This window comes from Argentina silus (genome assembly GCF_951799395.1).
Source record: "Argentina silus genome assembly, chromosome: 1".
In the NCBI taxonomy this organism is placed as follows: domain Eukaryota; kingdom Metazoa; phylum Chordata; class Actinopteri; order Argentiniformes; family Argentinidae; genus Argentina; species Argentina silus.
In genome coordinates this window covers 38,328,691-38,355,822 of record NC_139655.1, presented here as the reverse complement: position 1 = coordinate 38,355,822, position 27,132 = coordinate 38,328,691, and the positions used below count along the sequence as shown (strand labels likewise).

Genomic DNA, 27,132 nt, shown 5'->3' with positions numbered 1-27,132 from the left:
GCCAAGTTAGCATATGAGTAAGATTGGGATTTTCACTAGGCCGGTGCCCTAGGGAAGTGATTGAAGACGAGACATTGCCCTGTCCTTCAGTTGCGATGTTTTAAGCGAGGTCCTGACTCCCTGTGATCACTACAATTCCCATGGCAGTTATGGTAAAAGTAGGAGTGGTAACTTTGTGGGGTCTTCTTAGACTAGATGAGTGAGCCCTACTGGCCCTTCACCTCCAGCAGCCTGGTTGCTCTTCCATCCAAGGATCTGCTTTGCTTCAGAGGCCAGCTAGCAGTGTGTTATGGCTGCTTGCATGGACTGCATGTTTGGGTATCTGGGAGTATGAATGAGGTACCACCCTGGCTGTGTGTGTAGTTTGTTTGAGTGTCTGTGAGTATGTTTTAGTTTGTTAGAGAGTGTCTGAGAGTATGTCTTTGAGTCTGTGAGTGTGTAGTGTCACAGACCGCTACGTCTGTGAGAGTGTGTGAGTGTGTACAGTATGTGAGGCGCCACCCGGCTTGGCTGCGTGAATAAGAGTCTTTATGTTTTCGATTTCTGTCAGAACAGCCTGCAGCTCCCAGAGAGCACAAACAGACCTGTGTCTACTCACATGGCAGCCTGCCAACACTCATTACACACACACACACACACACACACACACACACACACACACACACACACACACACACACACACACACACACACACCTACACAAACGCCTCACACACAAATGGAAAGAATACACACACCCACACACAAATGCGTACACACACATGGCAAACATACACACACCACACACTCAAAGTAACAAAGACACACTAGCGAGACTGATGGAATCTGAGGAATTCTACACCCGAGCCAAGTCACATCCACGTTCCGGAAAATTACCCTTATTAAGGGATCAGACCAGCCCACAATCAGACAAGCAGCCTCCCCAACAAATGAGCAAGGCACCCCAAACAAAGCAGCACACACAAATACACATGGACAGACACTCAAAAACTCATATAGTATAGTATGCAAAATGTTTGTATAGCTTAGATTCACCCAGATAGAAGAAGATATTGGCCACAACAGAAGGTGAAGTATAACATACATTGACATGGACTGTTTAAGAGGTATTGGGCTGGTTGCCCAAAATAAAAAGCATCTTCAATAGAGATGTTCCATTGACAGTGTGATGTAGGCTAACTCTGTGCCCAGGAAACGGCCCCAAAGTGTTAAGGAATGGTATGTACTCCACAGCACTATCTGTTTGCATTGTAATGCTAGTATTGTGTGTATTTTAAATATCACAAACAATACGGATATGTGTATTATGACCGTCGTTGGAACTCAGTATGTCTTGATATTTTAATTTCAAGCTCTATGTTTGGCTGTCTTTGAATAAGGACTTGTGTACTTTGTTTTGTGGTTTGCACACATGTCTTTATTTCAAAGTGTTTACTGACCTCTCAGCCGTAGCTGGAACTCCTGCATCAGTTCGTCTTGTTGGGGCAGCAGGGGTGCTGGAGGGCCGGGGGGCCCCTGGGGGCCGGGAGGGCCGGGAGGCCCTGGTAGACCATGCTAGAAAGACAGAGACAAAAGCAAAACAATGAAATCATCCTCCATGTTGTCCGCTAACCTTCTGCAGGGATCAGCCCGAGTTAGCTTGGATTCAGTGCATGCATACTGCAGCAATTTGTCACAAATCTAGCGAAACAACCAACTAACTGTCACTCTCAACATTTCCAGTCATTATTTAGCTATTGTAAAGGCACATTCTACACTTAAGGCACCTGAGAACACACCCTTGAGGCCTATAGCTGCATGACTAAAGTCTTAAACTATCATTCCCTCTGTCTAACACTATGGTTTGACACCAGAGAGCAGATTGATGCCCATATGGGAAAATCTATTCTTCCTGTCTGGGCGTCTTAAACTCAATTCTTGACGTTCCAACCACTCCTGCTCTCTGTGTATTTGCATTTGAAACTGGGGTGAAATTAAAGGAGATGGATGTATCAATATAGCCTCACCTGTGTCATGTCCACAGCGTTTATGCTAACTACTTTTAGATCTATCCAGCTGTGTTGGAAATACCCCTGCTTCCAGTTGGAAATCCTCATGTTAGCCACAGACATTTCCTTTGATGAATATTATTCTCATTATCTATTCAACTATTTTAACTTTGTACCAGGTCATACAAGGATGATACCAGGTGAGAGGATGTGCCCATGTTGGCTTTACTTACCAGTAGCCACATGTGTGTGTGCAGTATTTACGTTTTCCTGTGTTAGCTGAGCCTTATATTTACTACTATCACAACTTACAAGTGACTTTAGTTAATTGAACATCTCCCTACCTAGCTGTCTACCTATGCTAGCATGTACTAGCCTTGGTTTAGCAATGTCAACATATCTTGTGTTACTGTAGCTGAACACTGTACCTACTTATCCCAGTTACTTTGTGGTAATGACCTTATTGTGTAGATCTTTTGTGTTTCACCTGTGTTAGACTTGTACCTACTCACCTTAGAGGCTCTCTTGGGGGGCTTGGTCTTCTTGTTCTCCCCTTTGTTGGAGTTGCGTCTGAAGATGAGCCAGGAGCTACGAGGACTTACTATGGCCGTATCTGAGGAGACTGTCTCCTGTAATTACAATAGTTTCCATTTCCATGAAAAACGTTTTTTTAATCTGTCTGTAAATATAGTGTCTGTCCTTATATTTGTGTGTGTGTGTGTGTGTGTGTGTGTGTGTGTGTGTGTGTGTGTGTGTGTGTGTGTGTGTGTGGTCTGTCTGTGTGTGTGTGTGTGTGTGTGGTCTGTGTGTGTGTGTGTGTGTGTGTGTGTGTGTGTGTGTGTGTGTGTGTGTGTGTGTGTGTGTGTGTGTGTGTGTGTGTGTGTGTGTCTGTTTACGCATGTACATGCGTATGTGTTAAAGCAATAACATACCGGGCTCTCTGTACTGACAGTGTTATTCTCTCCTGGGGATTCCTGGCTTTCTTCATTCTGTCCAGCACAGACCGTCACCAGCAGCCCCAGCAGCAGTAGTCCCTGTGCCCCACTAAGGGTGCCCCTTCCCTGGGCTGTCCGAGGCAGCATGATGAGCTGGAGGCCTGGTGGTGCTCCGTCAGGGGACTCAGCTCTTCAACTTGGCTGGCCTAGGCTTCCATCCTAGGGCCACAATGGAGATGACAGATCCTAAATAGGGTAGCACTGCTTTGTTTCTAGTGTATGAAATTAGGATTGTAATCCCAGAGTCTCCAGTTCTGTGGTCCTTCTTATTTTGGCTTTGGTGGTTGTAGTTCCACAGGATGATTGGTTCTCCAATACTTCTGTCTCCGATGTTCCTCTTGAAGGCTCTCTGATGCCACTGTGTCTCTTTATTTCTGTCTATGATACTCTGTTCCAAGAATTGAATCTATTTATACATGTGCCTCTACTATTTCTGTGCATGTCTTTGTGTCTCTCCACCTCTGTTCGTCATCTTCACTGTATATGTTGCATGCAAATGTATGTGCCACTGTGCAAGACATAAATACTGTGTGTGACACAGTTTTTGTGAGTGTGTGTGTGTGTGTGTGTGTGTGTATGTGTGTGCGTGTGCGTGTGCGTGTGTGTGTGTGTGTGCGTGTGTGAGTGAGTGTGTGTGTGTGTGTGTGGTTGTGTGTGTGTGTGTGTGTGTGTGTGTGTGTGTGTGTGTGTGTGTGTGTAGTATGGTATTGGCACAGTGGGTGGTACAAACGCTATTCCTTTTTTTCTTCCTCTTCTGTCTAGCCAACTCTCTTTTCCCTTATTTCCCCACTGCCCTGCGCTCTCTCTTTCTCTCTCTAACTCTCACTGACTGACTCTCTGTCACTCTCCTTTTTTCCACAGCAATTGTTCCTTTGCTTGTCGGTTGAATGAGGGTGTCCTATTCCCGGATAGATGTCTGACCTGTCTTGACTTCCATATTCCTTCGTCTCAGCATGTTGCTCCAATGACGTAGCTATGACTGGACTGGTTCTGTTTGTAAAGCTCTCTCTCCTCTCTATCTTTCCTTCTCACTCTCTCTCTCTCTCTCTCTCTCTCTCTATCTCTCTCTCTCTCTCTCCCAGGTCCTGTTTTATCTTCCTCCCCTCTTTCAAGACTCCTCCTCCATCTCCCGCGTCTCCATTGGCTCCCCCTCCACTCTCTCTATCTTTCTCTTGATCTTGAGCTGTCACTCTGTCCATCCACAGCTCTGTTCCCCTCGTCTGCCCTGTTCCCCTCTGTCTCTCTTTTTATCTCTCTCTCTCCCTTCCCCAGTGTTTTGTCGTTTTTTGGTCTGTGTTCTTTGTTTGTAGTCTCTCTCAACATCTCTCTCTCTCTCTCTCTCTCTCTCTCTCTCTTAGTTTCCCTCTCAATTCTTTCCCTTTCTGCCGCAGGTTCTCTTCCTCTGACTAGCCAGATTTCCCACATGCCATGGTTTTCTCCTGGGTCCTAGCTCCAATAGGGTAGCAGTTACTCACTGACCAGACCTAATGCAGTTGAATAGAATGTTGTATGTCCTTAAAACCTACACTAATGATGTTGATCTTGTCAATGTTTATTGGTAAAAAAAAAAACTGTCAGGGGAGAGAGAGACGCTTGCATTATCTCTCTCTCACACACACACACACACACACACTGACACACACACTTGCACCCATGCATGCATGCACGCACACACTCATGCATGCACGCACGCACGCGCGCGCGCACACACACACACACACACACAGAGCAGAGATAAGAGAGGGGAGTTGCCAAGATGATGACATTTGTCAGAAAAGTTGCATGAGAGACAGAACTGTCTTGATGATGAAATGTTAGTTAGAAATTGGGTATAGAATTTCAATGGACATGGGTTCCCTATCGATGACATTGATATTGACAATTTCAGACTACATGTGTACTGTATGTGATCTCTGTAACTTATTGTTAAGTACTTTCATAGCAGGCAAGGCCATGCAAACTTACTTAATTGTTTAACAGATATAATTTTTCCCGAAAAGTGAGGTGAGTGAGCGAAAAATGAATAAATCACGATCAAAGTGTGTAGGAATATCCATCTTAGATGACAAACTTGAAAAGTATGAGAAATACAGTATCTCTCAAATACCATAATGATTTATATCCTACCAAAGTCTACACATTGCAGCATATAGGGCTTTTCCTTATTCAGGTATACATGTGTCAAGAAAACATTCATGATTCGTCATGCAAAGTGCCTCCCACAATGAAGGTGCTTGCTGCTCCCTGGTATTGAAAGGCGCTGATCAATGCTCGGCAGCAATTGCTCAAAATTGATTCTCTCAAACACAGTCAATGCCTTTTACTGCCTAACCACCATGTAAGTTGTTTCTAATGTAGTGTTTCTAACATTTTTTCCAATACTCACCAAAACAAGGATGATATGCAATATCATCTAATATGGGCTGATAAGAAAAGAAAAAGGATGATATGTCGTTAGATATGTCGTGTGTCGTGTAATTTCTTCCACAGCAACACAATAGTTTTCAGGTTTGCAATGAGATGAAATAAAGAGATCTGAAGGTTGACGTCTTTTGGAGAGGGTACTTTATTCAATGTTATAAAGAAATTATGTTTCAGGCTAGCAGGTTATCTCTTTCTCTCTGGGACTCATCTCCCAGAGAAACTATATAAACTAGCCATGGAATTTGGCCTGGTAGGCAACAGGTTCTAGGCCCCCCTTTCCCTAGCTTCTGGTGTTATGTCTCTGCGTTGTGTATTTGATAGGTTACTACGAGGCCAGAAGTGAGGGGCACATAGAATACTTGGAAATAGAATACAGAAATCATGGGACAATTTCATTTTTTTTATTTTTTATATTTCACTCTAGAGGGGGGAATGAGCCTACAGTGCAATTATTGCAAATACAATATTTGCAACAATGTCTCATCATTTGAATGTACAGTGCTTTATCTTCTCATTGTGTTCTTCGGGACGCTGCATTGTCTGAGTATGTTTGAATAAAGATATTGGTCTCTTGAGTTAATCATTTACTTTGGTTATCAATAGGCCTTCATGAATTTGTAATGAAAATGTCATTGTCCCCGCAACACCTGTGAGCCAATAGTCTCTGGGATGATCTCTGCTGCCCTCTGGCGGGCAGATGGAACCGTGACAATCGTTCTCATCAACAATTGACCCCCCCTTGTGGCCTGAAATTGCTGGTGCAGTGTTCTAGCATTTTCTTCACCACTGTAAGTCTCCAGGAGGCCTCAGGCCTCAGGCCAGTTTACTCATCACACAACTGTAGTTGAACAAACCACTTCTATGACACAAGATGGATACATTACACCTATTACAAAAGCACACCATTTACAACCAATTAAAAACATTTATGTATGACAGCAAAATATTGTTTTCATAGTAGATACTGAAAATAGACAAAAGGTGTAACACTAAACCACCTGCTGCAGTAAGTCCTGGGTAAGAGGATTGGAGCTTCCTGTCTCTGTCTTAGCATGCTCTATAGGCAGCGATGTAGGCTCTGAGTAAACACACACACACGCACACACACGCACACACACACATACACACACCCCAGCCAAAGAGGCTGTGTAATTCCACTGCGTCCTGACAGACAGCAGGTAGCCTTGGGCTGCATGTCTTCAGAGTGTGAGAAGATTGTGTGGTACAGTATGAATAGAATGTAGCTAATCCAGTATATAGCAGAAATAGGCGTCTATATAGATAATGCTGTATAATGACAAAATAAATTATATTTGGCGGAGTAGATCTATTTGATATAGTGAGAGAAGGTGTTGTCAACCCTTATTTACAGCAATGCTTTTCAACTCATTTATTGGGAGGCCGGCATGTTCAGATCCTCTGTGAATTGTTCTCTTGCTGCATCTTTCCTCATTGTCAAGGTGAGTACAAATTTGCATTTTGTATGCATATGTATAAGTAATTTTCATATAAGTACTGTGTGTGTGTGTGTGTGTGTGTGTGTGTGTGTGCGTGTGTGTGTGTGTACTGTGTGTGTGTGTGTGTGTACTGTGTGTGTGTGTGTGTGTGTGTGCATGCGTGTGTGTGTGTGTGTATACTGTGTGTGTGTGTGTACTGTGTGTGTGTGTGTGTGTGTGTGTGTGTGTGTGTGTGTGTGTGTGTGTGTGTGTGTAACCCTGTCTGTCTGCATCTGTACATGTCTATGAATTTGAATATTATTCTCAAGAAGGTGAAATGGACCAGTGGGACCCTTCGCCCCTCAAGCATTTTGTGGTGGCGAAGATGACAATCAACAGTGTGTTTGATCAGCTGCTAGAGTTTGTGAAAGAGGGGTCAGAGTTCGTAGAGGGTAAGAAGAGACATTCAGAGTCTTCACAGTTGTTGCATGCATGTTCTTTGAAGTTTAAACAATTGTTATAGACACAAAAAATAACTCTAGGGGAAGTATAGTTGACCTTGGTCTTTTGTCGCTATAATCTGCATCTAAAAAGTGTCTTTCACACATACTGCGTCTATTACCTTACATACACCTGGTTACCCTGTCATATTTTCGGACATTTCGTTCTCATCTCATTAGTGTCTGCATTTGTAATGTCAGAGACACGGCGGAGTGCAGATCTGGAGCAGGTTGCAGTTGAGGAGCAGTGCGTTGAGATCCAGACCTGCGCCAGGAAACTGGCCTCCATTCGGGAGGTGCTGGCTCGCAAGCACATGAAGGTGGCTTTTTTCGGCAGGTGAATGAGAGAGATGACAACAAAACAGAGTGCTGCAGTGCAATCTGGGGGTTTCATGTGCAGTATGATTAGAACAAATTTGTCAGTATCTCTTTTTACAGTGGAAAGTAGAGGCAAATAACCATGTAGATGTTTAATGACTGCTGATGTTGGTTTGCTTTGGTAAAATGTGGTCTTGAGATAAAAACTATAATTGATATGACTAGGATGACATGAGAAACAATAGCACCAGGCCATATCAGTGTATGAATATGGTTAATGTTCAGAGACCTTTTCCTCCCTCCTCCTCTCGCAGGACGAGTAACGGTAAGAGTACGGTGATCAATGCCATGCTGAGAGACCGGGTCCTGCCCAGTGGCATTGGCCACACTACCAACTGCTTCCTGAGGGTAGAGGGCACAGATGGGGATGAGGCCTACCTCACCATAGAGGGCTCCGAGGACAGGAAGAGCATCAAGGTCAGAGGTCAAACTGCAGTATAGGTCCTGAAAAAGCAACATTACAGTATGTACATACCTTCATATGGTATATGTGACAAACTCTTTCACAGGATGATGCCTTTCCAATGCCTACTTATCTTGATAACCATTTGTGTCATGAAAAGGAAAAACAGGGAAACGATTCTGTCCATGATCATGCCTTTGGGTATGCTACCTTTTCTATACAGGCAAAACAATTTTGAAAACCGCTCCCCCTGATTTTAGCTATCTCTCTCTCTCTCTCTCTCTCTACCTCCTTCCCTCCCCCCTGCAGACAGTGAATCAATTGGCCCATGCTCTGCATATGGAGCACAGTCTAGACTCAGGCTGCCTGGTGAAGGTGTTTTGGCCCAAGTCCAGGTGTGCCCTGCTATGTGATGACCTGGTTCTTATGGACAGGTAAACACACACACACACACACACACACACACACACACACACACACACACACACACACACACACACACACACACACACAAACACACATACACAGCTGAGATACTGTAAGAGTGGGGAGTTGCCAAGATGATTTGTCATAAAAGTTGCATGAGAGACAGAACTCGCCTCATGATCAAATGTTATTTAGAAATTGGGCCACACACTTTGTCACAGCGTCCTTCACATTTTTCCACATTTTGTTGTGTTATAGACTCAGTTTAAAAAGGATTAAATTAAAATAATTTGCCATCAATCCACACACAATACCCCAGAATGACAAAGAGAAAACAGGTTTTTAGAAATTTCTGTAAATTTATTAAAATTGAAATACAGAAATACCTCATGTACATAAGTATTCAGACCTTTGCTATGACACTCTTAAAATGAGCCAAAATGCTAAAATTTAATCAACAATCACTCAGTAAATTGAACTGAGTCCATCTTAATGCAAGGATAATAGTGTAATTTTGGAATTAATATCTTTGTTTTTATAGCCTCTCTGATTTGCATAGGAATCAATTACACACTGTGTGGATTAGGATGTCACTACCAACTCAACAAATTTCATAATTTTCTCTTGATCCTGACAAACTCCCCAGTCCCTGCCATTGACAAACATACCCATAACTTGATGCAGCTACCACTATTCTTCACACGAGAGATGGTGCATTGCATGTGCTGGATTTGCACCAAACTTAATGCATTGTAGTAAAACCAAATAAACACATTTCCAGCCACTTTCTTTGCTGTATCACTTGAATTCATTGTTGCAAACACAAATATGGATATGGGATTATTTTTGGCCACTTGGTTATAGACCAATTTTGTAGAGTGACTGAGATGATGTTGTCCCATCAACTGCTTTTTGCTCCTCACTATCAACTTTGTAGATTTGTGTAAGTCTCCCCAGGCCTCAGGGTCACATTCCTGAGCAGTTTTGTTCCTCTCCATTTGCTCAATTTGGAATGACAACCTGATCCACACAGAGCGTAATTGATTCCTATGCAAATCAGAGACACTATAAAAACAAAGATATTAATTCCACAATTCCATGAACTATTATCATTATATAATTATATAATTGTATATGTGTCATAGCAAAGGGTCTGAATACTTATGTACATGAGGTATTTCTGTATGTCAATTTTAATAAATTTACAGAAATTTACTGAAAACGTGTTTTCGCTTTGTCATTCTAGGGTATTGTGTGTGGATTGATTCTTTTAATTTAATTTAATAATGAGTCTATAACACAACAAAATGTGGAAAAAGTGAAGGGGTCTGAATACTTTCCGAAGGCACTGTATATTCTGTGTTATATATTTAATGTTTGGTTTAATTGTCCTATCCATATTCTAATGCCGCCTTCTTATAGCCCAGGGACAGATGTGACTTCTGAGCTGGACAGCTGGATCGACAAGTTCTGTCTGGACGCTGATGTCTTTGTGTTGGTGGGCAATGCAGAGTCCACCCTGATGAACACAGTGAGAAAGTCTCAAAATCTGTAGATTGACACATCATCAACACCATCGAAACCTGATCTTGTCTTGCCAACACTTACAATAACACCTTGAAGAATATTACACCAACCTGAACAAGTTAGGTAGTATCTGAGTTAGTTGTTCTCAGATCACCTATGACTAACTTCTCATTGCAAAAAGTCAACAATTTTTGTATAGCATCTCTACCCATGTACATCTATATTCTGATTACTTTCCACAGGAGAAGCTCTTCTTCCACAAAGTGAGTGAGCACATATCCAAGCCCAACATCTTTATCCTGAACAACCGGTGGGACGCCTCTGTGTCAGAGCCAGAGTACATAGAGGATGTGAGTCAAAGACTAAAAGAAACATTATCAAAAACTAAATAGAGAATTAGGATAGACAATAGAGTATCCTTGATCCCATGATCTCAGAGCAGTGACTGCATCTGACCATAACAGGAGAGGCTGGTGAAGGTAGAAAAGACAGGCTCATTGTCATGCATGGAATGGAGTGAGGAATGAGTCTCATGGAACCTCATTCCATTCCATGCATTACAGTGAACCCGTCCTCTGATTTCAACCTCCACCAGCCTCGACTGGACCATAACTCTAGGAAGAGGAAGCTTGTAGTTAGATTGGATGTCACAATTAACTCTGTGAACACTCATCGGAATGGGAAATGAATTTAGAAATAAATGTGAACATGTGAATGACCAAGTGCTTTCTTTGCAGGTGCGTAAGCAGCACTTGGACCGCTGTATTGGTTTCCTGGCAGAGGAGTTGAGGGTGGTGAGTCCGCAGGAGGCACCCGGGAGGATCTTCTTTGTGTCGGCCAAGGAGGTGCTCAGTTCCAGGATGCACCATGCCCAGGGAATGCCAGAGACAGGTGAGGAGGGAGACAGGTAAGGTACCAGAGACACGTGAGGAGGGAGACAGGTAGGGGACCAGAGACAGGTGAGGTGGGAGACAGGTAAGGTACCAGAGACAGATGAGGAGGGAGACAGGTAAGGTACCAGAGACAGATGAGGAGGGAGACAGGTAGGGGACCAGAGACAGGTGAGGTGGGAGACAGGTAAGGTACCAGAGATGGGTGAGGAGGGAGACAGGTAAGGTACCAGAGACACGTGAGAAGGGAGACAGGTAGGGGACCAGAGATGGGTGAGGAGGGAGACAGGTAGGGGACCAGAGACAGGTGAGGTGCCAGACAGGTAAGGTACCAGAGACAGGTGAGGAGGGAGACAGGTAAGGTACCAGAGACAGGTGAGGTGGGAGACAGGTAAGGTACCAGAGACAGGTGAGGAGGGAGACAGGTAAGGTACCAGAGATGGGGGAGATGGGAGACAGGTAGGGGACCAGAGACAGGTGAGGTGCAAGACAGGTGAGGTACCAGAGACAGATGAGGAGGGAGACAGGTAAGGGACCAGAGATGGGTGAGGAAGGAGACAGATAAGGGACCAGAGATGGGTGATGAGGGAGACAGGTAAGGTACCAGAGACAGGTGAGGAGGGAGACAGATAAGGGACCAGAGACAGGTGAGATGCGAGACAGGTAAGGGACCAAAGACAGGTGAGAATCCAAGAGTGGTAAATGTTACATATCAATCAATGTCAATCATAACAAACAAGGGCTGAGAGCAGGAGGGACATAGTTTGCCTCAAAAAGGAAAGAGTATCAGGAATGTGGCATTTTTCGAAAGACTGGCAACAAAAATGTATCCAATTCTCTCAGTTGGTACAAAACCTGTGTTGTGTGACTGTCACCTTACTCTTCCATGTCCAATGTCCACCAATGGTGTTGATCCCTGTCCTTTGACTGACCTATACTTCAGGTGGTGCGTTAGCTGAAGGATTCCATGAGAGACTGAAGGAGTTCCAGGGTTTCGAGAGGACCTTTGAGGTAGGAAGAGAGATATAACATTGCTGACCACTGCTACACCATTGTAATGCATGGATTGGACTGAGGAATGGTATCATTACATAGAGCCCATCCTCTGATTTCTGCCTCCACCAGCCTGCACTGTGCTATACCAATATATGGTCAATAGTTACATGCTAACCCATTTATGACCTCACAGGAGTTCATCTCACAGTCTGCGGTCAAAACCAAGTTTGAGCAGCACACAGTCAGGGCATGGCAGATCACTGAGGCCATCAAAGCAGTCATGGATGCCATCAACATTGCCTCTGCTGAAAGGAAGTGAGTTTGTTACCTAAGTCTCTTTCCTTCCTTGGATTGGGGGTAAGGTCCTGTGACAGACTAGCATCCTGTCCAGGGGGTATACTTGTACATCAAGCTGCCTCACGCTACAGAAACGCAAGATAGGCTCCTGCCCTATGGGCCATTCTGGCATGCATACATTTGCTCAAGGCTTACTAATCTTGCATGTAGATATACAGTTAGGTCCGGAAATATTTGGACAGTGACACAATTTTCATAATTTTGGCTCTGTACGCCACCACAATGGATTTGAAATGAAACAATCAAGATGCAATTGAAAGGCAGACTTTCAGCTTTAATTCATGGGGTTGATAAAAAATATTGTATGAAACGTTTAGGAATTGCAAAAAATTTTATACACAGTCCCCCATTTTCAGGGGCTCAAATGTAATTGGACAAATTAACATAATCATAAATAGCATGTTCATTTTTAATACTTTGTCGAGAATCCTTTGCAGGCATTCACATTTACATTTATGGCATTTAGCAGACGCCTTTATCCAAAGTGACATACAACAATACATTTGTTTAAGTAAGTGAATCATCTATTCAACAGTCATCATAAGACAAAGTAATCAATGCTCACACCAGGGGCCATTGGCAGTCGTAATGCCAGTAGGCAAATTTTTGGTGCGGAGGAGGGGCGTGACATGGGACAATTTGGGGAGATTGAACACCAGACGAGCAGCAGCATTCTGGATGAGCTGCAGAGGCCTGATGGAGGAGGCGGGGAGTCCGGCCAAGAGTGCATTGCAGTAGTCAAGGCGAGAGATTGAGAAGTGCTTGGACCAAAATTGTGCTGCTTCTCTGGTGAGGAATGGACGTATCCTTCTGATGTTGTAGAGGAAGAATCTACAGGAGCGTGCTGTCGCTGTGATGTTCACCACACAGGATAAGCGGTTGTCAAGGATCACCCCAAGGTTTTTGGCTGTATGGGAGGAGGTCACAGTAGAGTTTTCTACTGTAATGGAGAAGTCTTGGAGAGGGCAGGCTTTCCCTGGGAGGAAGAACAGCTCAGTCTTGTCAAGGTTGAGCTTTAGGTGGTGGGCTGACATCCAAGCAGAAATGTCTGCAAGACATGCCGAGACTCGTGTTGCCACCTGTGAGTCAGAAGGGGGGAAGAAGAGGAAAAAGTTGAGTGTCATCTGCGTAGGTGTGGTAGGAGAAACCATGTGAAGAAATTACAGAGCCGAGAGATTTGGTATAGAAAGAGAACAGTAAAGCCCCAAGGACAGAGCCCTGGGGGACACCAGTGGTGAGGGGTCGGCCAGGTAGAATGCAAACCAGGAGAGTGCAGAGCCAGAGATGCCCAATTCTGAGAGGGTGGAGAGAAGGATTGGGTGGTTTACTGTGTCAAATGCAACAGACAGGTCCAGAAGAATGAGAACAAAGGAGAGGGAGGAAGCTTGAGCGGAGTGGAGAGCCTCCGTGACAGCGAGGAGAGCAGTTTCAGTAGAGTGCCCAGCTTTAAAGCCGGATTGGTGAGGGTCAAGGAAATTGTTTTGAAGGAGGTAGTTAGACAGTTGGTTAGAGACAGCACGTTCAAGGGTTTTAGAGAAGGAGAGAAGGGAAACTACCGGTCTGTAGTTATGGACAGCAGACGGGTCAAGAGTTGGTTTCTTGAGAAGAGGCTTGACTCTGGTTGTCTTGAAGCAGCTGGGACAGATCCTGTGGATAGAGAGGAATTGATTAAGGTGGTAAGGAACAGAAGGAGGTCTTTGGAGATGAAATGGAGAAAGGGGGAGGGGATAGGATCGAGGGGGCAGGTGGTTGCCCGCTTGGATGTGATCAGCTTTAGAACATCCTCAGGGGAGAGGGGGGAGAAATCTGATAAACCAGGGACTGAGAGTTGCGCAGTGGGTTTGGGAGGAGAGGTAGCATTGTTGGTGAGAGGTAGAGGGAAGGAGCTGCTAATGTCATCAACCTTCTTTTCAAAGTAGGTGACAAAGTCATCGGCAGACAGAGAGGAGGGAGGAGGGGGAGGAGGAGGGTTGAGGAGTGAGGAAAATGTGGAAAAAAGTTTCTGTGAGAGCAAGGAAGTGGAGAGACATGAAGCAGGCATAGGTTGAGATAGCCTCTGCTTTGGCAGTTCCAAAGTCCTCCTGTGACAGTGAGGTCATGGTCAGTTGAGCATGGTGGGTAGATTAGATTAGAAGGGTTGCGAGTGGAGGTGTAACATTGATGTGTCCTCCTAATGCAGGAAATAACAGGAATGGGGAGAAAGTACATTGTGATTTTTTGCCGATGTAGAGGGAGAGGGTTAGTGGGAAAAGTATACACAATACACTCGGGGTAATAAAGAAATTATCAAGATAGAATAAAAATACTTAGTAGTATGGCCTTCCTCTCAGGCCTTCCTCAATGGACTCCACAGATAGACTCCTATGTCTTTGTGTCTTGAGTCTTCGTGTCAGGAGGCTGTCGCAGAGGCTGTGAGGCTGTGAGGCAATGACGGCCTTAAGTCTGGAACCCATGGACATCACCAAATGCTGGGTTTTCTCCTTTGTGATGCTTTGCCAGGCCGTTACTGCAGCTGTCTTCAGTTGTTGTTTGTTCGTGGGTCTTTCTGCCTTTAGTTTTGTCTTTAGCAAGTGAAATGCATGATTGATCGGGTTGAGATCAGGTGATTGACTCGGCCATTGCAGAATATTTCACTTCTTTGCCTTAAAAAACTCCTGGGTTGCTTTCGCAGTATGTTTTGGGTCATTGTCCATCTGTACTGTGAAGCGCCATCCAATCAACTTAGCTGAATTTGGCTGAATCTGAGCAGACAGAATATCCCTAAACACTTCAGAATTCATCTGGCTGCTTCTGTCTTCTGTCACATCATCAATAAACACTAGTGACCCAGTGTCATTGGAAGCCATGCATGCCCGTGCCATCACACTGCCTCCACCGTGTTTTACAGATGATGAAGTGTGCTTCGGATCATGAGCAGTTCCAAGCCTTCTCCATACTTTTTTCTTCCCTTCATTCTGGTGCAGGTTGATCTTAGTTTCATCTGTCCAAAGAATGCTGTTTCAGAACAGGGCTGGCTTTTTTAGATGTGTTTTGGCAAAGTCTAATCTGGTCTTTCTATTCTTGAGTCTTATGAATGGTTTGCGCTTTGTGGTGAACCATCTGTATTTGAAGTCTTGTGAAGTCTTCTCTTTATGGTAGACTTGGATAATAATATGCCTACCTCCTGGAGAGTGTTCTTCACTTGGCTGGATGTTGTGAAGGGGTTTTTCTTTACTTTGTGAAGGATCCTGCCAGTGTTGTCTTCCGTGGACGTCCAGGCCTTTTTGTGTTGCCGAGCTCACCAGTGCGTTCTTTTTTTCTCAGAATGTACCAAACTGTTTATTTGGCCACTCCTAATGTTGCAGCTATGCCTCTGATGGATTTATTTTGTTTTTGCAGCCTAAGGATGGCCTGTTTCACTTGCATTGAGAGCTCCTTTGACCGTGTGTTGCGCGTTCACAGCAACAGCTTCCAAATGCGAATGCCACACTTGGAATCAACTCAGACCTTTTACCTGATTAATTGATAAAGAAATAACAAAGGAATAGCCAATACCTGTCCATGAAACAGCTTTTGAGTCAATTGTCTGATTACTTTTGGACCCTTGAAAAAGAGGGGGCTACATATAAAAGAGCAGTAATTCCTAAACCCTAAATCCTCCAATTTGGATGTAAATACCCTCAAATTAAAACTGAGAGTCTGCACTTTAAGCCCACATGTAACTTGAATATGTTTTGGTAAACAGCTAAAATAACAAAAATTGTGTAAGAGTCCAAATATATATAGACCTAACTGTAGTTGAGATTTGGAGGATAAAGCAAGGGAACACTTTTTACCTCTTTGCTCCAATGACTGTTTGACCTGTGCAGGATCTATTCCCTGGAGGGTAGAGAAGAGCAGAGGGACCAGCTGGAGTTTGTCCGAGGCCAACTTAACCGTCTGACTGAGAACGTCAAAGAGAGGATCAAGACTCTTACAGAGGCAGTGGCTGCTAAGGTACAATTGAGCACACCAACACCATAGGAAAACAACCCGGTTGGTATCCTGTGCATTGTTCACTCAACTGCCCAGTGTTATGCCAAAAACATTTGGTCTTCTGGAACATCTGGAAAAGCAGTGTCAACCCCCATGGCAACTTGAATGCTTAGATCATAGAGGCTAATCAGCATGTGAAGTGTAAAACATGAATAATGCATTGAAAATAAAAAAATTGTTTGGTTTAACTGGCAAAAACCTAAAACTGATATATCATTGTGTGGTAGAAAAAAGAAAGAGTTGATTTGAGTTGAGTGAATATTATATATATATTGTATATTATCACTAAACCTCTGCTCTTTCCTCAGGTCTCAGCTGCCATGGCAGAACAGATTCACAGTCTCCCTGCACTGGTTGATGAGTTCAGCATTGATTTTAACCCAACACCAAATGCATTAACGCTATACAAAGCAGTGAGCTTTTACATTCTTCTATAGCTGACCAACAGATTACACTCCCTGTGCTCCCTTTCTACCCCACATCTGTCTTCAGCCAAACATTGAACCTAACAGCACACACAGACACACAGAAATAGAAAGAGAAAGAGACAGAGAGAGACAGACAGACAGACAGAGAGAGAGAAAGAGACTTATTGTATCTTTGCTAACCCCTACTGCAGGCGTTTGTGCTTCACTCTAAACAGGATTGAAAGGAAAGCCTCTTAAGTGCCATTGGGGTCAGGAGAGTGTGTGTGTGTGTGTGTGTGTGTTATCTGTGTGAGACTTTGTTGCAGTCATGAGGACTTAAATTGATGATTCTAAATTAATACTGTAATAAACCTTTTCAATATAGGTTAGACCAGTCCGGTCCAGTGTCAGACACCTGGGATGTGTCTGGGATGTGTTTTTTCTACAACAATGACGTTGTAGAAAAAAAAGAAAAAAAATATTGATGGATAATTAATAGGACAGCACACATTGATAAAGGGATCCCACAGGTAATTCAGCTATTTCTATGAGCAAGCAAAGCCTCAGTAGGCTACAGCAATGATTAGGGCATGCAACACTTCACACGGAGAACACTCCAAACAGCCACACAATTGGCTGTATCGTGAGCCAAGCGCTACAAGGGTATACTGTAGGTGATAAATCGCATAACAAAGTCTGGCCAACTCAGGGCACGGTGATACACACTAGTGATTTGTAGACATGCATATTTCTTAGCTGGGCCGGCAAACGGCAGAAGGTGAGAAGAACACACCCCAGGGTGATTTAAGTACACAAGACTAGACTAGACTAGACAGCTATGCCCGCCTCCCAACAGCGTTACCTCCCTTGTTACTCCCACCTCACTGTGGCTGTAATTCAAAACATTATACACAGACAAGACAGATACGCCTAGACATTTAACACATACAATAGATTTTAAAAGCATGTAACTAGTCTTTAAGACCCTCCTCCAGGGTCTAGGCTTTGTGCTAGGCTTTGTGTGCAGCGTCCGACGTGGCTCGTGTGAGCCCGGGTCTGGGGGATCAGTCGGTCCAGCACAGGAATAAATTAGGAGCAGCAGCGACAGGACGATCACTCCAACCAGGAACAGAGAGAGGGGAAACACTCCCATAGAACTGGACTTCGTACTATCTGACTCCCACCAACTAGCTAACTATCTTTTCTCCGCCAGTGGCCCTAGACAGAACACACACTGCTAACAACGTGCCCATGCTCCTGGTTCTCTTTTAATGTCTTTCTGAGAGTCCCAGACAGTGTCCTACAGGCGAGCCAGCAGGTGCAAGCAATTAGTCCATTAATTGGTGATGAAGCAATCAGTGATGTGCAGACCTTCACTACAATATTATTAAACTAGACTTGTATGAGAGAGTGTGTGGGTGTGTGCTGGATTGCAACTGTGTGGTTCTATATTGTGGTCATCTTTTCTTCCTCATCGCTTTCCCTGCAGAAGCTTCTGGTCCATGTTGAAGAGAGAATGAGTGGATCCTTGGCCTTTCGTTGTTCTACGGGGATCATTGGCAGTGTGCAGTCTTCCCAGAACAACATGATAGGTCCATTACTACAGTGCATTAGCTATTTCCCTCTTTAGATTTTCCCTATTCTTCTTATCAATGTGATAGTCGATGTTGTGTGACTCTTTCTTTGTTTTAATGTCTTCCAGAGAACATTCGGTCTCTGCTGCCAGTTCAGGAGCAGCTCCACATTCACCTACCCAGCAGGAAGTTTGACCTCGCCTACAACCTTAATCTAGCAACACTCTGTGCAGACTTCCAGGAGAATATTGAATTCCAGTTCTCCTTCGGCTGGACTGCACTGGTCAATCGATACCGTGGGTCTTCAAATGCCAAACAAGCCCTGACAGCCATGGACCAGAAGTTTCAGGTCAGGCCAGGATTTGAAAGTTTTACTTTACTGGAACAGCAAAGCGGTCACCCTCCCCCTTTTTTTGGTAAACAGCTGAGGGATGGGGCTGGAGAAATGTAACCACTCCCAAATTCATAGACTGAGCTATGGATGCAAGGAGTCTGACCATCCATGAGATCAAAATACATGTTTCATATAGTACGTTTCACTTTACGAGGTTAATGCTTATGAATTGACAGTCAACAATGCTTTACTCGCTCTGGAGACAAAAGGGGCAAGAAAATGTCTCTCTCTCTCGCTCCCCCCTTCTTGTCAGTCCCCCTCAGCCCTTTTTCCCGATACTCACTGGTCCTTTCGTTCTAATTAACCAATCAAACTGTATCAGGGTAGGTTACCTTATTGTACTCAATCACAGACTTGCTTAAATACAGTATGTAATCTCATTGTATACAGGGTTACACTTTGTTTACAAACAATGGATTAAAACAAGATTATATTTTGGGTTCTGGTGGGGTAAGACAGTTGAACCAAGCTCATGAGGCATTATACGTTAGATTACTCAGATTACCCCTTTAACTTTAACATACTATGCTTTAACTGCGATGGGATATTTCAGTAATTTGTTATTTAAAACCCCTTCTAGACTACATCCTCTGCCCCACTCAGCCTCAGTCCTCAAAAGAGTAACCCGCAGGATGAGCTGGTCTTCTCCATGGCAACAGGTCTGGTCTCACTCACCTCCCGAGCCTCCATGACCATGCTTGTCATTGGTGGAGTGGTGTGTATACTTTCCCTTCTCTTCAAATCAATTCTTACTTGTATTTCATATTATGTTGTAGTTACAGTATGTTACAACACATAGCCAAGTCATCCTGGCCCATGTAGGCAAACCTTTGGTCATAGTATATTGAGAGAGATTAATACCAATATTATTGTAAATAAATTGTAGGGGACGATTTGGGATGTCTTCTTTTAAAATATGAGCAGATTACCTTATGGGTCTCAAAACGTCATGATTTCAAGTTGTTGGTTAACCAACTGAAAAGTTATGCTTGGAATGATCAATTCAGTTATCGAAGCGCAATTGAAGCTGTATTTTCTTTCTGAAAAGGGTATGACAGGGTTGAACAAAGATTTTGTAGTTGAATGGAGATAGCCAACTGAGATTCATTTGTGAATCATTTCTCCATGAACACACGGAATGTTAGTGCCACAATTCTGCAAACAAATTAAAACAAATCCACAGTGATTTGATCTGCAAATGCAGATTCGACAGTTCTAATGCTAAAACTATTGATACCTACACAAAGCAATGCTTTTATTCATAACTTTGGAAAGATGTTTGTCACTGCTTTCATTTTATTCACACATCATGACACTTGTTTGCACATGTAAGAGATTCACAAATCTTTAGTCATATTTACAACTCATTTTGCATGTGTTAAAATAATGGTTTACAAATACAAATCTGAGGTATTTGTGTGTGGATAGTAAATTACATTTGTGCTTAGTGGTTTTTGTTTACGGATCATGGTACGCATTTGTGAGTTGTACTCTTATTTATTTACAATAATACTGGCATTAATCTATCTCCATAATATTAGACTATAGTTAACTATAGTATAGACTTGTGTCGAAAAGACCTGTACAGCACTCTAGGCAAATCATTCACATAGATCATTTAAAGACGAGGTGTATATACTGTATGCATACAAATGACACAGCGAAAAGCTACTGTGTAAACTGTCAAACACACATTTCAAATAGCTATTTCTTTTGTTTGTAACAGCTACAGCTAACTGACATGTGTTTTTATGGCTACTGTACATTATAATGCTAACATGAGTTTGTACTGCTAAAACTAACACAGGTGGTCTCCTCCTGCACTATGCGCCAGGTGTGGCGGTCGGTGGGCTGGAGGCTCATCGCCCTCTCCACAACGCTCTACGGCCTTTTGTACCTGTATGAGAAGTTTACCTGGACCAATGCCTCCAAGGAGAGGGTGCTGAAGCAACAGTTTGTGGAGCATGCCACCCACAGACTGAGGGTCATCGTCCCCCTGACCAGTGGCAGCTGCAGCCAGCAGGTCCACCAGTGAGTCACATTTGGTTTTGGTTTCTGTTGACGTTATAATGAGATCTGTACCCAGTACTTTGGCAGTTAGCTTTTTGTAATTGCAGCTGAATGTAGCTAACAAAGGACATTTGTGTCTGTCTTATTTCACCCATATTTGACAGAATGTGGAGAAACTTTCTGTTGTAAGAGATGTTGACCAGAACATTCCCCCTGCTAGTATTAGTGCTACCCCAAAACAGCTCTGATGCCTGTTTGATTTTAGATTATAGGTTTTCTGTTTTAGACATTGTTGTGGAAAAGAAGCACCCAAAATTATAACGTTGTTTTTATTTATTCAAAGCTGGTAGCAGTCAGAAGCTCAACACAAAAAGAGATTAGCCTGACATCATTAGACTCTCATAGTGGATGTTCCCATGCAGGGAGTTGGTGGGAACCTTTGACCGTCTGTGCCAGCGGGTGGACCTGAGTGAGGTGGAGCTGGAGGGCCAGATCCGCCAGCTCAGCTCCAGGATCCAGAGATTAGAGAAAGTTCAGCGACGCTCCAAAGCTCTCAGGTAAGAAGCACATTCAACCTCACTGTCATTCTAATCTTTTTACTCTGTCAAATAGTATTGGATGAGGAATTGCGGAAGCAAAAGACTGAATTGGGTCAAATAACCTCTCTTATTATCTTGCCATTTTCAGTTGTAAAATGTTAGTGCTTTAAAGCTCTGTGTTGCATTGGGGTTCTCCTGTCTGCCATTGCAGAAGCAAGAGAGAGAAGTCATTCATCCTGTACATCTGAGTGTTAGCACATTTGTGGCATATCTAAAATCTAGACAGAACAAATCCACAAAATAGTACTGTAGCATTAGCACATCTAAACCATAGAGACACAGCCATCTATCTTATAAGGTTTTCTTTGAGAATGCTATGATTTCTATCTACTGGTCAATGGGGAGTTAGAGGATATCAGATCTGTGATACTTTATTCTCTTTTTCCACAGACACAGAGCCACAGATTTGGAGTCTCAACTGGATGCTTTCTCTGCTCAGTATCTGCAATGACAGACTGAAGGGTAGACTGTAACTGTCTCTTAATAGTGGAGTTTACCAACAAATGTACCTCTGGATGTACAATACAGCCATTTAGCTAACGCTTTTATCCAAAGTGACTTACATTGCAGTGAGTGCATACATTTTCTGTATATATGGTCCCAGCGGAAACCAAACACCCAACCAAAGCATTATTAGCGCTATGCTCTACCAACTGAGCCACTTGTATGGGGCACAAATTATCCAGACACAGTATGGGTGTCAACATGAAGAGAGATGACGGGTGAGAAAATAAAATACAAAACAGTTTTGTAAAAATAGAATACACAGATGAAAGCAGAGTACTATTTTGGAGAGATACTCTTTATTGTTGCACAGAGGGCCTATTTCTACCTTTGAGAATTAATAGTTTGTGAGAAGACCTTTCAATCATACTACTGAAAATGCATTTGATTATCAGATAACTTGAAGTGAATAGAATGGTGCTGCAAGGCTACTGGTTCAGCTATCAGTTATTTTCCAAGATAGAGATTTTATACATTTAAATGAGAATGCTCACAGTAATAGATCTAGGGGTGGTTTCACCGCCACAGATTAAGACTTATCTTAGACTAAATTGCACTCTTAAAACTGGACTAACTAAAATGTAATAACTCAGGCAAGGTCTAAAAAAGACTTTCACTAATCAGGTGAAATCTGATTTTGAGAATCAAAATGAGACCCAATACAGAAGTAAGTGTTGTCTTAAATTAGAACTCGATGGAGGTAGGTTTAACTTCAAATTAGTGCATTTGCCAGTCAATGGCAGTGTTGGGAAATGACCCAGGAACACCACACAGGGCAACCATTTTAGACGTGTAAACTAGTCCAGTATTAAAAGTATTACAAATTATAACCTACTTTTTCATTTGTGTTGAATTCATGCAAACTATAGTTCAGGTTTTCTGAACTACAGCACTTGCATTTGGAAATGTATACTTATCTTCTCAGAGGTATTAATTACTGTATATGTTGTACATGTGAGAATATATACTGTGAATGGATACATTTGACTGAAGAGATGTATTTTTTTACATTTGACTGAAGAGATGTCTCCTTGCTCTGAAGTGTTACATCAAGGGGGAAATTTTGGAGGACAACCGGGAATGCATAACAGCACCCAAGACTGCAGTTCCTCTGCTTCATGACAGAAATAGTATAATAATCTAACAAAAGGAAATGGTTCTGATGCTAGTGATGTTTGTCAAATTCATGATAGACACAGCATTTTGCAGAATATGTCTATTGTGCTGAGACACCAATAGAGACGTTGTCTTGAATCATTTGCAACAGGGCTGCAAAGTTTGCAAAACATTCTCAGTTCAGACCTCCTTATTTTAGTGAAAATGTATGCAAACACATTAAAACATGATACATTCTGAACAAATCCAATGGCCCTGTTCTAAAACTTGAAAGTTCTTGTGACCACTGCGCTTTGAACAGGTGTGTTGACCAAAATGTAATAGAACTCCAAAATTGTGTAGCTGGTCCACACTCAGAAAAGAGATTCAAGGTTTATTTTAGTGTTTATTTCATTCAGCCTTAGCCTTTGTCAGTGTAATCCTGTGCTAATACGTTTAACAAGTGTGATTCCTTCCTACTCTACCTGAAGTAATCGCTGATCTCTTGTATGTATAAGCAAGGGTTCCATGACATAATGTGGACCCATCTAGTCATGGCTTAGTGAACGAGTCAGAGAAGAGAGGGAAGAAGAATGCATTTCTGAAGTATTCACACAGGGACCAGGGGTAAATCTCACACATCTGTGGCTGATCAACTCATTACGGAGATTAGAGGGTGACTCAAATATCTGCACAAGTAACAATCTTGATTGCCTTGAGGCTATAATGATTTGGAAAATTATGAGCAGATCTTGACTTTTTGTTGGATGTAAAAAAAACTATATGTTGACTTTGTATATGCCTGTGCTTATATTGATTTGACCACACACTTATCAGTGAGAGCGAAGTTTAATTTGGCCTCCTGGCTTTGATGTATCTAATAAATGTACAGAGCGATGGCTGCATGGTCTTATTGTTTTTTTTTTTCTCATTTTACCAGCCAGAGAAAAGCACAGAAAACACTAGGGGGAGCCTGTAGGCAACACTTACCGTACACTACAGTTTACCATCTCAAGTCCTGACTAGTCTAACCTTTTTAATTTTCGACCTGCAATACACTGAACCACTGCATTTCACAAAGCATAGTATTAATTTATTGCCATACACTGAAGGTTGTTTACTTACTGGTACACAACTTTCGGCACTTGTGTTTTAAACATTTCAAGAATACCAGTGTGGGCTGTTTTAATACTGTAAAAACTGTTCCAGTATGTGACTACATTGAATTAAAATGTGATGTTGTTGTGAAACGCAACAAAAGACAAATGGGATTCAATTATGTAAGAATTCTTTAATTCCTAAAATATCATTTTAATATTTACTATAAACCTGTGATTATAATTCTTCTTCACAGAAATCCAGTTGACTGTATACCCAGTTGACTGTATCGTGGCATAAACATTGGGAAATCTAAGTGTCAGCTATAAATGGGGAACATTTACAAAGGACATATGATTACACAGCATATGTTTACATGTGTAACGTATTGCATATTGATCAGTAGGCCTATGGCAATACTTTAGTTGCTTTAATGGCATATGTATAAGTGCAGTCAGATATAAGTAGAGTGGTTGTGATTAGATGAAATTTGTACTGTGGTTTGTAAATTAAATCTATTTAGGTGCATCTGTGTAAAGCCCTGGTCTCAGAGGTGTAACTGCTTTAGCCAGTTTCTCGTACTATCATTGTCATGATACGATTTGGTCAGAGGAGTTGCTTCTAGTTGTCCTTTATAAAAACATTACATATATCCCCATAATATACTGTAAATACAATCTATTAAGTAATTAGGAGTTGTTTTGCTGTATATGCCAGTTTAGCTTGAACAAGTGCAATCTAATGTATTTACAGTGTATAAACAGAAGAAAGACATTGAACACACAAATTGGAAGGTTCACTGTAAATAAATGTTTAAATACTGAAGACAACATTACATTTTTACAGTATCTTGAGATGGTAAAAGGTTGTTAGTTGACCATCTGAAAGTTGTATAATACCTTTACATATAATTGAGTAGCTTAATTATTTGTTGTGCATACTAAGAGAGAACCTTGTTACAGAAGAAAGTCAATGATGATCCATAAAAAAATAGGTTATAATAAGGTGACATATCCCCAATTTAAGTCTTGTTGAATGATCAAATGCTTGAACATTCCAATGGTCAAGATACACTCAACCCCCCCACATGTACTTTGGTTCATTTAGCCAAACATACAGTATGAGAACAGTCAATATCGCATACATCTATATAGCATGGGGCATTTGTTGTCAAATTAAACACACTTCCCAAAGAGCAAAATGTTGACATATTTTAAACAGCAAAAGTGTCTCTCTTTACTATACCTAAGCAATAAAGTGAGATCACTCTTAAAACTAGGTCACTTAAAACAGTTAAAAGTAATGTGTAATTTGTTCAAATTGGTTGCATGTCTCAGTTGTTTTGACAGGTGTGTTTGAATAGACTTTTCTCACCGTTGCTCTGACAGGCTGTTTTGGTGGGATTTAATAGATTAATATTCAACAGTGCTACTGAATGTTACTGAAACAGATGGACCAGGTGTCTCGTCAAGCAGGTTTGTGTGTGTAAATAACTAAAAACACTACATGTCAGGGTAATTCCTGTCAGGGTAATTCCTAATTGGGTAATTAAAGGGATAGTTCACGCTTAATCTCAATCTCTGTCATTAACCACATACCTTCATTACAGTCGATACACAAGTCACTATTTACGTCAATATCCTGGTTATTTAGCAACTTGCAGCAGACACATTTTACAATATATTGGAAGCTGATGGGGGTCTAATGTGTGTCCACAAGGGGCACTCAACTGGACCCCATCCGCCAACCCAGTCTCCAAATGATTACATTCTGGGGCATAGTTTCTGCAAACTGAAGAAAACAATCTGTGTGGTCGTATTGTCTAGGTATACTGGTAGCTAAATACGGAAGACTTGTAACCCGAACATTGCTGGTTCAAATCACGACTTAACCAGTCAAAGTTAATGCCTAAACTTAACTACTTGAAGTTAATGCCTAAACTTAACCAGTCAAAGTTACACAAGTCGTAATTCCAAACACTGGTATTACGATACCCCAGATCGTATTTCCAGGTCTGCAGAAACTATCAGCCAGAATGTAATAATTTGGAGATAGGGTAGCATCCATTATATTGGAACATGTGGCAGAGGACTCAATTTCAAGCTGGAGGAAAGTGGTGTTAAGGCAGAGGTGGTCTGTGCACCTGCAGACATGGGACATACATCAGTTGTGACTGGGAGAGGAAGTCTCAGTTCCACCTGGAGAGATTGATTTCCTAGAAGATTACTGAACACCGAGACATTAGGCAATCAGACTGATTGATTCCTGGCCGGAAGGAACTGCTTCCTATTTTTCTCTCGAAGGCTATGTGTTTGTGTGTTTGTGTGTGTGTGTGTGTGTGTGTGTGTGTGTGTGTGAGTGTGTGTGTGGTTGGGGGATGGACATATTCATACTGTGCTTAGAGGATTGAAAGGACATGTGACATTAACTCAACATAACTCAATACTGCAACAACAACGTATAATCAAAAGACAACAAAGGGCTTGATATGGGTTCTCACACAATACAATGGCCACAATTTGAACAATGGTAACTGTCTGTAAAAGTGATGACTTGTACACTTGATATAATTTTGATATAACTTCCTAAGGCTTCAGTTCTTACAAAATTTTGATTTCAGGGCATGCATGGCTTATATTTCCTTTATTTTTTACAGCATTTCTCTCAGTCTCTTGCTTTGTGTCTCCCTTCAATGTTCACGTCAATGTTGTGCTCTTCAGGAAAAATGCCCCAACGCAGTGGTGCAATTCCAAGGACCAATTGACCAATGACCTTCCACTTCACTGAGAAGACATTTTTCCATGGCAAGTCCCATACAAGATAAATGTGGGTAAATGTAGTCTGCTTTGAATCTATAGCTGTGTTATTATAATTTCAACCATCCAAGGCCAGTTAACTTATACATTGTTTTAATTTCTAATGGTTGGCTCATGTCTTCTTCCTTTTCTTATCATGACATCAAAAGCCTTGGCCACTCTCTTCAGTACGCCATCCATCTCTTCCACTCCTACAAACCATCCACTTCCTTTCAGACCTTTCCTTCGCTTCACATCAACAGAAGCCATTGTTGTTAACCATTCTTGGCCAATCTGGCAACCATCTAGCCAGCACCCCATT

General features: G+C 42.3%; 2 protein-coding genes across 2 annotated transcripts in view; one reads left to right on the top strand and one right to left on the bottom strand.

Annotated features, from left to right (window-relative positions):
* The window catches only part of LOC310823611 (erythroferrone), an 8,871-nt gene extending 4,550 nt beyond the window's left edge, over nt 1–4,321 (bottom strand). The window contains exons 1-3 of the mRNA XM_083696498.1: nt 2,921–4,321; nt 2,501–2,617; nt 1,440–1,554 (exon numbers count right to left, since the gene is read on the bottom strand). Of these exons, the coding sequence (XP_083552624.1) occupies nt 1,440–1,554; nt 2,501–2,617; nt 2,921–3,070 (382 nt within the window). The 5' untranslated portion in view covers nt 3,071–4,321. The remainder of the gene's footprint in view (nt 1–1,439; nt 1,555–2,500; nt 2,618–2,920) is intronic.
* A 2,859-nt stretch (nt 4,322–7,180) lies between these two features.
* Nucleotides 7,181–21,769, top strand: mfn1a (mitofusin 1a; the record flags this gene model as incomplete). Its single annotated transcript, XM_083673682.1, has 17 exons — nt 7,181–7,295; nt 7,545–7,680; nt 7,976–8,138; nt 8,434–8,558; nt 9,973–10,081; nt 10,320–10,427; nt 10,815–10,968; nt 11,911–11,978; nt 12,157–12,278; nt 16,169–16,295; nt 16,643–16,747; nt 18,231–18,333; nt 18,444–18,664; nt 19,290–19,424; nt 20,544–20,740; nt 21,142–21,276; nt 21,709–21,769. The coding sequence occupies 17 exons, from the start codon at nt 7,181–7,183 to the stop codon at nt 21,767–21,769; spliced, it is 2,184 nt and encodes a 727-aa protein (XP_083529808.1).
* Between the last annotated feature and the right edge of the window lie 5,363 nt (nt 21,770–27,132).